General features: G+C 47.9%; 1 protein-coding gene across 1 annotated transcript in view; it reads right to left on the minus strand.

Moving 5' to 3' along the window:
* Positions 1–1913: 1913 nt before the first annotated feature.
* Grb2 (growth factor receptor bound protein 2) overlaps positions 1914–12273 on the minus strand; it is a 74038-nt gene continuing 63678 nt past the window's right edge. Inside the window, exons 4-6 of the mRNA XM_059272112.1 lie at positions 8139–8261; positions 4197–4365; positions 1914–3724 (exon numbers count right to left, since the gene is read on the minus strand). Of these exons, the coding sequence (XP_059128095.1) occupies positions 3539–3724; positions 4197–4365; positions 8139–8261 (478 nt within the window). The 3' untranslated portion in view covers positions 1914–3538. The remainder of the gene's footprint in view (positions 3725–4196; positions 4366–8138; positions 8262–12273) is intronic.

Consider the following 12273-nt stretch of genomic DNA (forward strand, 5'->3'; position numbering starts at 1 on the left):
TGTTTCTTTGACTGGCCCTTTTTAACCTTTTGACTCTGGTTTCAGGGCCAGGGTGTTTCTTTGGCTGGCCCTCTTATTTTACAGTACTTATCATGGTACACAGACATATATTCAAATGCTCATACACATAAAATAAAATTTTTTTAAAAATCTCTGAAAATATTGAAGAAAACAAAAATAAAAACAAACAGAAGCAGCACTCTGGAGGGAGTGAATCTCTGAAGTTCAGCTAGAGCTACACAGAGAGACCATTTCAAAAGTTAAAAGATACACAAAATAATAAAAGACATGCCAGGCAGTGGTGGCGCACGCCTTTAATCCCGGCACTCGGGAGGCAGAGCCAGGCAGATTGTTGTGAGTTCGAGGCCAGCCTGGTCTACAGAGATTCAGGACAGGCGCAAAGCTACACAGAGAAACCCTGTCTCGAAAAACCAAAATAAATAAATAAACAAACCAAGGACAACCCCCCTCACCACCACCACCAAGTGCTCCTAAATGAACATACGAAAGCCCTCCAAAATCCCTTTTTCTTGGGGAAAAACAGGGCTCAGATCTGGAGAACCCCACAACAGGCAGATGCAGTATATTTTCAGTACTTTGAAGATACATTCATAGAAACTCACCTTCACTCCCCTCTAGCTATCTTAAGAATTTTCCTAAGTTGGTTATTTGGGCCTGAAGGTCACCTAGCCTATAAGCAGGCCAGGGGACCAAAGACAAGAGGAAGACACAGGCTGGAAGTACTTAGCTGTCTATCACAGCCCTCATGATCTCATTTCACACTTAGCTCCTGGGTGTATGTTGGAGTCTTGGGACCAGGAGGGCCACTGTGATAGGCCAGGTTGGCTAGTGGTACCCTCAAGACCTTGCCCAGTCTAACTTCTACTACGAGACACAGCCGAGTTGATCCTGGTAGATGTCTGTTCAGGGGAGCAGCACTGAGCACAGACACTTCACTAGGAATCTGATCCACGGAGAAGTGGGAAAATACCAATTAGGAAATCTGTGACTCAACACGATCACCCGAAGGCTGATTTTACCATTCCTCCTGATGCTAAACTCTGGAGCCACTGAACAGATGGGGGCTAAGACTGGAGACCCAGCTCAGTCGTACAGTGCTTGCTTAGCCAAGTGTAAGGCTCTGGGTTCCCAGCACCGGGGAAAAAGGAAGACCCCAAATGAGGACGGGGTCAAAATGAGCAAGGACACAAATGAAGTGCGATGCCCGTTTCTTTCTTTTTTTTTTTGGTTTTTCGAGACAGGGTTTCTCTGTGTAGCTTTGCGCCTTTCCTGGATCTCGCTCTGTAGACCAGGCTGGCCTCGAACTCAACAAAGATCCGCCTGCCTCTGCCTCCCGAGTGCTGGGATTAAAGGCATGTGCCTCCACTGCCTGGCAATGCCAGTTTCTGCCAGTCAATCTTGGGAATGTCTGCTCAGGTTCAAGGTAGCGAGCTAGTCTGCATGGTAGGGTGACAGGCACAGCACCCAGAAACTCCCTAGCTGTGACACCAAAACAGAGGTTGTTTGCTCAATGTGATTTCTCTAGTTCAACCATTAATCCTTGCTGTGTCACAGTCCGTATGTGTGGTTACCAGCCTTGTCTCACTCTAGAAACAGCCATGGTCAATGTGTCTCAGCTACTTCCTCAGAGATCAGCCTTTCTATACCTTCAGCAGGGGGGAGAAGCCTTATAAGGCCAGCTCTTGGTCTAAACCAATTTCTGAATAATGAATTGTATCACTTGTCCTAGAATCATAGAGGCTAGGTATGCCAGCCTGTATTAACAAACTTCAAGCCTTTAATCCCAGCACCCGGGAGACAGAGGTAGGTGAACCAGGCCAGCCAGGGCAACATAGTGAGAGAGACGTCTATAAAATAAAGACCTTCTCAGGGAGAAATAAAGATGCACAGCGAAGAATTCATTGTATGTTTATTCACAGTTAATCACTACCTACCAAATGCTATCCGCAGAAGTTAAAGGATAAGTACATAGGTCTTTTTATTTAAACACTGATCTTTAAATATATACACAAAAAACTTAGTTCAGCAAGGCTTCATGATATACACCAATTCCAAAATAAAACAATCAAATGGCCCAGGTCTAACTCCAGAGATTATTTTTATCATCAGCAAGGAAAGAAGCAGCAGAACCAGGAGGGGCAGGAACACGATCCATCTGGAAGGCTGCCTCAGGGCTGGGTCCATCTCACAAAATGGAGTCCAGGGGAGACCCACCCTGAAGAGCCCATCAGCCCAAGGCCACCACCAACTCCAAGGGAGAGTCTAGGAGTGGCCTTGTGTCTGCTGTGGGGAGGTGGCTGGGTGGAGAGGAGTCTGGGCGAAGAGACTGGTGTACAGGCACGTGACTACAGAGGACTGAAGGCTCACGGAGACAGAAGAGCTTTGCATGGGTCTTGTCTTTCCCACCTCACAAGGCTTCTGGGGATGGGGCAGCAGGACAGCTGGAAACACAACCAACCCACAACCCTGCTATTTGCACTCTTGGGCGGGTTGGAAAATACACAATTGGAGTGAGGATCTAATTCTAAGAGCAAGAAAAATAAAGCGCCATATTCTCAACTCCCACCCAAGGCTAGGCCTGTGATGGCCGAAGGAGGGCAGTCTGGGTGCCTCCTGCTCCTCGTCTTTTAGGTCTGACACTTGGGCTCCAGGCATAGAGAGGGCAGACCACAACTGAGATTGGAGCCAGGGAGCTGAGTCTGCCAAGAGCTCTGGCCCATCCAGATGGGGAATACCACACTCCCTGCTTCTACGGGCTCCTTTCTCTATCCTGTTTCCCCTGCCCTGAGAGGAAAGTATTTACACAGGATAGGAGACTACTCAGCTGAAAAGCTCTGGACTGTCTTTAACTTATTTAAAAAAGGAAAACCACCACTCATAAACACCCTTGAAATAAGAAAAAAGGCACTATGAAAAACAACATCTTAGTGACACCTGAAGGGAGACAGTGGGAGGCGGCGCAGGTCTGCAGTGTGACTCAGGAACCACAGGTGGGCATCGTGCCTCCTTCCCTATGAAGTCCAACTTTGATGGAGTGCTCCAGGCTTGGGGCTGGAAGCAGATGCCCATCCAAGGGCCCCAGGTGCCCTGGCCGCCCCTTGTATGTGAAAAATACAGCTCTTTAGTCCATCCATCTCCACAGACATTTTGCATAGAGAAAATACCAGCCCACTTGGTTTCTTTTCTTTTATTATTGGCATCAGCTGGGACTATATGTGTGGCCTTAAACGTCATGCACTCAAGGGCAGGAAAGGAAGGATGAGAAGGACAGGAGGGAAACAGAGCAGCGGTGAGATTCTGTAATAAAAACTGTAGTTCAATTCAATAGGTTAAGTTTTGGCATTATGAAATCAAACACCCCTTCCCACCCCCCGAAGTTTCAACCTAAGTGAGAGGGTCTCAGCAGGACCCAGCCAGGTGTTCTGCATTCCCTCACAGGCTGTGACAGGCAGCATGTGGGTGTAATTCTTGTGAATGGTCTCAACTTTTCACTTCTTTAAATAATCTCTTTTGCTTCTTAGACACTCCGGTTCACTGGGGTGACGTAATTGCGGGGAAACATGCCGGTCTGCCCGTGGCAAGCCCCCTTCCACCAATTGGGATCCGAGTTATCTATGACATGGATGAAGTCTCCTCTGCGAAATCCCAGCTCACCATCCTCCTGGGGGTCAAAGTCAAACAGTGCCTGGACGTACGTTGGCTGCTGCAGGAGAAGCAGAGAAAAGGCATTTCTGAGCTGCTGGCTGCCTTGTAAGCCGACTGTTCCCAGGCGAGCAAGTGCACGCAAACCTCCCCTCCCAAAGCATCCTCCTCCTCTCCCCTACCTATCCCCAAGTCCTAGGTGGGTTTGGAGTAATCCTTTACTAAAACCACAGGGGTACACGTACCAAGGACACCTAGGTCACTGAGGACCATATTAAGCTAACAGGGAGCAGTAACATAGCCTGCACAGATCAAAGCAGTCATGACCCAAACTCCTGCAGTAAGTAAGGGACAGGGTGTGAGCAGACACCCTCCTCACAGGCTGCCGGGGCTGGAAGCACTTCCCTCTGGTGGATCCTCAGTGTGGAGAAGGGCGGCCTGATGCACAGGGAGGTGCTGTGGTAGGGCCTGTTAGGGCCTCCATGCTTGAGGAGCCCCTCACTTGCTGGAAGGGACCCGGAGCTCTGGCTTACCTGTGGCACCTGCTCTATATCCCGTAAGAATATCTGCTGGTTCCTGGACACGGATGTCGATCTGTGGTAATCTACCAGCTCATTCAAAGAATTAAACTTCACCACCCACAGGAAATACTTCCCAGCTCCGTCTCGGAGCACCTTGAAGTGCTGGACATCATTTCCAAACCTGAGGATGGGAGAAGAGGCATGAGGCAGCCACAGGTCTCCGCAGGCTGTCCCGAACCTGCAAGTGTCCAGGGAGCTGCTGTCTGGTGTGGCTAACCAGAGCTTGGAGATACAATGGCTACACAGCAACCCGAATCTTCAGCTGGACAGAGTGGGGACCATCCTGGGAGCCTCCTCTAGACCCCTCCTGACTGCTGGTCACAGGAACAACCCTCACGGAAGGGAAGTCCACCCACTCCTTTCACTCGGAAGGTGCCTGTGGATCTACTAACACAGCCCATTAATGAATGCTTTATCTGCTTTAACGGTTAAAAAAGCCACGTGACATTCAAACACTAGTTCAGGTTGGCTTTGAGCTCATTAACTGGCTAAGCTGGTCTAGAACTCATGGTAATCCTCCTGCCTCAGCCTCCCCAGGGCTGGTATTACAGGTGTGCCACCAAAGCCATGCTTCCCATTGAGGAACTGTCGCTCTATTTTTCCTTCTCAGGGTAATGAGACCCAAACATGAAGAAACAAACACTTCTAGCACTGGACAACGTGCTCTTCCGCACTGGTGAACAAGGCTATCAAGTGTGACTGACTGATGCTGGCCGACTCCCAGGGCATCTGCCCCAGTGACATCTGGACAAGACAGTCACTCAGCCTGGACACTGCCTCCTGTCCACTGCCAAGCCTCCACATTTTTTCCAGGAGTTTCTCCTTCAGATTAAGGCTTAAAGAAGGTGAAGCAGTTCTAAGGACAATCCAGCAGATGGCAGCACTGAGCGCCAAGCTAGGGAGCGCAGGGCACTAAGTGCTTCAAACACCAGGGCAAACCTGAACCAGATACGGAACCCAGATACACCGTTCTCCCTCCAGACACATATAATCCAATAAAGTTTAATTTTCACTGAAATGATTACAGCAATATGAAATCATAGAAGTTTTGTTTAAAATCCAGGAGTTGTTTCTGGATTTTCCAGTTGGTCTCTGGTAACTGAAATGGAGGAAAGCGAGACCAAAGCAGCTGGACGATCTCATGATGTTTTCACTGAGAATTAATGCACTGGCGAAAGCCTCAAGAGGACCGAGGATCCAGGATCCAAAGAGCGCAGGGTCCCCGAGAGCCAGGGTCGCCTCTACCACATCTTTTTAACCAGACTCTGAAGATCTTGAAACTAGTGCCCTATCTCAGAGACTGTGCCATGTGAAGCAGCCCTCTGCAAAGACACTTGTTGGAAAGGTAGTATTTCATATTCTTCCCTCCCCTGTGTGTGCACGTTCCTGGGCTGTGAATGCACGTGTGTGTGTGTGTGTGTGTGTGTGTGTGTGTGTGTGTGTGTGTGTAAACCAAAGTCAGTGTTGGGAGCCTATCTGCCGCCTTCTCTCACTGAACCAGCAGCTCAGTGGTTAGGCCAGGCTAGCTGGCTCCTGGGCTCCAGGGATTTACCTCTCACTCTTCTCCCCCAGCTTTTACACCATGGATCCTAACTCAGGTCTTCATGTTTACATTGTGGGTTCTTTATCAACTAACTGAGCCACACACCCACTCCCCTGCTTTACTTTATTCCTAAAGTGATAACACATTAACTTCTTCAAAAGTTGTTTACTTTTGTTTTTCCCTGAGACAGGATTTCTCTGTGTTATAGTCCTGGCTGTCCTAGAATATACTTTGTAGACTAGGTTGGCTTCAAACTCACAAAGATCCAGCTGCCTCTGCCTCCCAAGTGCTGGCATTAAAGGCGTGCATCACCACCGCCTGGCTAAGTTTTGTTTGATTTTAAAATTACATTTCTCTATCTATGCATGTGTGTGCATGGGTGGGGTGGCCGTGGAGTCAGAGGGCAACTTGAAGCAATCAACTCTCTCCTTCCACCATGTAGGTCCTGGGGACAAATTGCAGGTCACTGGGTTAGATGACAAGCACCTTTACTCACTGGGCCATGTCACTGGCCAGGGTCTCATGTAGCCCAGGCTGACTTTGAACTCACTATGTAGCCCAAGCTGACCTAGAACTTATGATCCTCCTGCCTCCTGGATTACACCCAGCTGTAGGCAGTGCTGCTGCTAGCAATGGAACCTGAGACACCACACACACACACACACACACACACACACACACACACACACACACACACACACACACGGCAAGCATTCTACCATTCTAGGTTTAGATTCCTTTATGGAAGGAAACAGCTTGGTCTTCCTGTGTCTTCTGCAGGAGCATGTACAGAGCTGGGTCTAGTCACTACCCACTGACTAATTACTTGTTTCTCCTTCCTAAGCTGTTTTACTGCTTGCTACTCCAGTTCAATCAAGAACTTCAAAAGTCCTGCTTATAAGAGGAAACCATTCTCACACTCAGTTTGGGAAAAAAAAAAAAAAAAAAACAACCAAAAAAAACCCCAGAACTGTAAGCCAGGTGTGGTGGTGCACACCTTTAATTCCAGCACACAGCAAGCAGAGGCAGGTGATCCCCGAGTATGAGGCCAGCTTGGACTACAGATAAAAGTTCCAGGACAGCCAGGGCTACACAGAGAAACCTTATTTTGAAAAAACAAAACAAAACAAAACAAAAAACAAAAAAAGAAGAAGAAAAATACTGTAAAAAACATACTGTGGCATCAAATCTCATTTATTTATCAAATTATCAGATCTCCATTTAGACAAAGAACACAACTTTGTTCTGGTGTCTGGAATTGAAGGCCTGCCAATCCTACTACAGAAAAGTGAAGGTAAGAAGATTCCAAGTTCAAGGCCAGCCTGTCATTCATTCACTCATTTATCGTGATACTAGTGATGGAACCCAGATCCTGCGTGTGCTACACCCTAGCTCCCAGTGTGGGCAATTTAGTGAGACCCTGGTCAGTGTATTTAAAAGAAAACAGCAGGACTGGTGGGTTGGTTCAGTGAGTAGAGGCACTTGTGCACAGACCTCACAAATGGGGTTTAAACCTCAGTCCCTCAAGGTAGCAGAGAAAACCTACTCCTGAGGAGTCTGTCCTCTCTCTTCCCCGGTGCTGGGGTTAGAGGCACTGGGTTCCTAAGCCTTCTTTATGGACAAATAATAAAGTAAAGTGGATTAGCTATTCATGCCTGTCACCCAGCACTCAGGAGCCCGAGACAGGCACACTGCCATCAATTTGAGGACCGTCTCTGCTACACAGCAAGTTCCAGGCTAGCCTGAGGTACATACAGAGTAAGTCTGGACTGAAAAGACTTTTGAGGCGGGCTTCTGCAGTAACACATCAGCTAGAAAAAGATGACAGTCAAAAATCTATGGAAAGCCATTCCTTCTTAGAAGGATCTCACTACAGAACTCTGGCTGGCCTGGCGCTCACAGAGATCCACCTGTCTTGGCTTCCCAAGTGCTGGGAGAAAGGCACACCATGCCTAACTCCTATTTGGATTTTTGAGACAGCACCCCACTCACAGCACCCCACTCGGTTCATGGCAACCTTTTCAAGTAATGTCAAAGCCTCAGCTAGCATCTGGTCCAGGTAAGCAGCACCGGGAGCTGGGATGGCATGTGCCATCCTGTTAGAGGGCAGCAGCTGCACTGAAGGCAGGGAGGGACCAGGGACGGGCTGGCGGGGCAGGAACTGGCTGTGTGTGCTGCTGTCAGTTCCTGAAGGTTCATGCCACTGGGAACCTAAAACTTGGATCTGCTACAACCAGGCTTTAGAGCCAAACACTAGGATTCATGGAAAGATGTGTAACATGTTCCCAGAGCCTTGCCAGTCAGCCAATGGCAGCAGGCTTCGGTGGGCAACTCCAGCAGGAAATACTTACTTGACAGACAGGGAGAAGTCCCCAGGGGCACTCTCACTCTCTCGGATTAGGAAGGCCCCATCATGCCGCTGTTTGCTAAGCATTTCTTCTGCCTTGGCTCTGGGGATTTTGCCAAAAAACCACCTAAGGAAGGAAGGCAAGTCGGTTAACATCTGCTTCCCCACAAAGAAACGGGTGTACAGCTTCACAAGTGAAAAGGAGAGCTCTCCTCGGAGGAGGCTCTTTATCCGCAGATCTCCTGTAAGGCTCACTGGCCCACTCTGGCTCGTGTCTTCCTAAGAGATGCGCTTTCAAGCAGCTTCGTCCACTCCACCCTCTACATCAGGCGCTCATCAGACTAGAGGAGACTATCCAAATGTGTCACCTGGAAACAGGCTTCTGAGGCCAAAGCCGCTCCCCCTCCCCCACTGCCCCTCACTGACTCATCGGAAAAGCACCCAGGAAAGCCCTGCCACAGGTGATAAAGGACAAGGGGAGAGAGAGGCCCTGGGGAAGCCATTTCACAGGAGTGCAGGGGGGACTTGGAAGGACCAGAAGAAGCTGGAGGCAGGGCTTCTTCTGCTAAAGCACAATGGGAGGCTTGGTTTGTGAGGAAGCAGACTCTTTTTTTTTTTTTTGTGTGTGTGTGTGTGTGGTTTTTCGAGACAGGGTTTCTCTGTGTAGCTTTGCGCCTTTCCTGGAACTCGCTTTGGAGACCAGGCTGGCCTCGAACTCACAGAGATCCGCCTGGCTCTGCCTCCCGAGTGCTGGGATTAAAGGCGTGCGCCACCACCGCCCGGCGGAAGCAGACTCTTGACGGTACTGGAGGCCATTCTCTCAGGACAGGCTCAGGGTGCAGCTTTCACAGGCACTGGAGAAAGGCCTGAGGGGGACAGAGGGTGGGGGTGGATGACACACTACCCAGTGCTAAGACACTTGCCTAAAATTCCTAAGGCCTTGAGTCTGAGTCTCAGCACCACCTAAAAAGCCCAAACAAACAAAAACCAAACACAGCATCAGGAACATCACAAGTCACTACACACAGAAAAGCTACTTAAGAGCTGGGTGGTGGTGGTTACACATGCCCTTAATTCCAGCACTCAGAGGCAGAGGCAGGTGGATTTCTTTCTTTTTTTTGGGGGGGGGGGTTGTGGGGGGTGGTGGTTTGAGATAGGGTTTCTCTGTTTAACAGTCCTGGAACTCTCTGGAGCTCTGTAGACTAGGCTGGAGAATTTCTATGAGTTTGAGGCCAGCCTGGTCTACAAAGTAAGTTCCAGGACAGCCAGAGCTACAAAGAAACCCTGTCTTCTAACAAACAAAAACAGCAAAGCTAGTTAGAAAAATAAACAAGAGAGAGGGGAAAAAAAAGGTCGAGGTCATGGCTGTCCAGCTATTTCAAATGAAAACCATCACTAATTAGGACAGAGAGGACTGTGAAGATCATCTTCAATATTTTACTATGTTTCAAAAGTAAGGCTGGGGCGGGGTGGCTATATCAGTGCCTCTTACTAAGTACCAGCAAGGGGGGAGGGGGGAGGAAGCAAAGCTGTTATTCACACCAGCTAAGACCTACCTTACCTTAGATGGTAACTGGAATTCTTTAATATGCAATTGATAATCACAACAGTACCAAACAGTCTATTATTGTTACAAATCTTCATTTTATTGCTAACTATTATTAATATTTTAGAGACAGGGTCTCCCTCAAACTCTTTACGTAGGTGAAACTAGACTCGAACTGCTGATTCTTCAGCCCCACCTCCCAGTGCTGGGACTATACGAGTGTACCACGCTATCTAGGTCTGTTATTTTCTTTTGTGCAGTAGTTGAGTCTACTTTGGATTCCCAGGCTAGAACTTGCTATGGAAAGGATGAATGGCCCAGAATTTCTGACCTTCCTGTATGGAGGGCTTGGCCACAGGTGTGTCCCACCCCGTCCCTGGTTTTATGTGGTGCTGGGGACTGAACCCTGGGCCTCATGTATGCCAGACAAGACCCTGGCAACTAAACTACATAAACCTAACTTTCATAATCATCTAAACGTTTTATTTTGAGCTAGAGAAACAGCTCAGCAGTTAAGAGCACTGGCTTTTCTTCCAAAGACATGGGTTCAGTTCCCAGCACCCTAACAGCATCACAACTAACAACCATCTCTAACTCCAGTACCAGGGCCATACACATAGGCAATACAACCATATGTATAAAATAAAATTTTTAAAAAATTACAAAAATGATGTTATTACTGTCATAGAAAACTAACTTTTATAGCCATCTTATAATCTTAAAATTACTGTATACACGTGGAGGTCAGAAGACAACCTTGGAGGGTTGGTTCTGGCCTAGCACCTTTTTGTGGGTTCCAGGGATCAAATTCAGGTCCTCTGATTTTTGTGGCAAGTGCTTTCCCTGCTGAGCCATGGTCTCATATGGTAGCCCATGCTGTCCTGGAAGTCTATGGCCCACGCTGGCTGGCTTTGAACTCTCCCACTCCCATATAGCTGTTCAAGTGGTGGAATTTTAAGTGTAAGCCACCAAGGCTGATGTTTGTTTTGAGATAGAACTTCATGTCTGGTCCACCTCGGCCTCCAAGTACTGAGAATTACAGGCATTTGCCACAGGCAAGGCTCATGGCTATCTGTCCTGGAACTCACTTCACTCTGTAGACCAGGCTGGCCTCAAACTCACAGAGATCTGCCTGTCTCTGCCTCCTGAGTGCTGGGATTAAAGGTGCACACCACCATGCCTGGCTCTGGCTATCTTACAAACAACCATACTGCAACATATTTTCAAAAAATTCTGCCAGACTAAAACTAAAATTTAGCTAGAAGACACGGAGCTGCTAGGAGGAGCACCCCCAAAAACTGCCTGGATGAATCTGAATGCACCCAATCTGTTTCACGACCTTCTCACTTTGCACGCTCTGATGCCAGGCTGAGGAAACACACACACCCCTGCTTCTACAAATGCTGGAGAGTGAATCCTGTGGTGTCTGTCTGTGAGCAGGCCACACAAGGGAAACTCCCTGTTACCAGACCAGGAAGCTCGGAGGATGCAGCCACCTTCTGTGGTCTCTGGTACTTTAAGGGTTTACTGTACGTGTGCAGCAGCGTCTGGGATGACGAAAGGTGCCTGTGCCCTCACCCCACACTCACTAGGAAGGGGCAAATGTTCTCAACAGCTGCTCTCTCTCTTCCTTCCTGGACCCTAAGATACTGCTACCAAGCATGTACTTTAAAAAAAATTAATTCTTGCTGGGCAGTAGTGGTGCACACCTTTGATCCTAGCACTCAGAGGAGGTAGAGGCAGGTGGATCTCTGTATTTGAGGCCAGCTGGGTCTAAAGAGCTAGTCCCAGGACAGCCAAGGCTACACAGAGAAATCCTGTCTTGAAAAACAAAAACAAGCAAGCAAGCAAAAAAAAAAAAAAAAAAAAAAAAAAAAAAAAAAAAAGACAATTTTATTTTCAATTAGAAAATATTAGTGCTGGGCATAATGGCACATGCCTGTAATTCTTGCACTTGGAAGGTAGAGGCATTTCAAAGCCAGCCTTCACCACTTAGAGACTTTGAGGCCAGCCTGGGCTACACGAGACCAATCCTGTCTCAGGAAAAAAAAAAAAAAAAAGCTGTAGTGAGCTCTAAGTTGCAAGTACAATTTTATTTGATAATTTTTTTAGATAGGGCCTTGTAGACTAGCTGGTTTCCAACTCCTATTCTCCTGTCTCAAGGGTGCTTGGATTAAAACCTGTGCAGCAGGCCCAACTCTCTAGTTGGATTTTTTGTTTGTTTTGTTTTTATTTTTGAAGACAGGATTTCTTTGTGAACTAGCTCTGTAGACTAGACTGGCCTCAAACTCATGGACATCTGCCTGCCTCTGCCTCCCAAGTGTTGGGATTCAAGGCATGCGCCACCACCACCCTGGCTTCTAATCTAAATTTCTACAAAACAAATGCATCAAGAAATAAAGTGTCAGGCTGAGTGTGGCAATGCACACCTGTAATTCCAGCACTGGGAAGGAGGAGGAAGAAGGAATACTGGAACTTCAAGGCTGGTCTGGGTCACATACCGAAACCCAGTCTCAAAAACTAAAACAGAACGAAGCATCAGTTTGAAAACCATTTCACTGATCAAAAACTTCTTGTATATCTGCTCCTGGTT

The sequence above is a fragment of the Peromyscus eremicus genome, chromosome 8a, assembly GCF_949786415.1.
Source record: "Peromyscus eremicus chromosome 8a, PerEre_H2_v1, whole genome shotgun sequence".
NCBI classification, from domain to species: Eukaryota; Metazoa; Chordata; class Mammalia; order Rodentia; family Cricetidae; genus Peromyscus; species Peromyscus eremicus.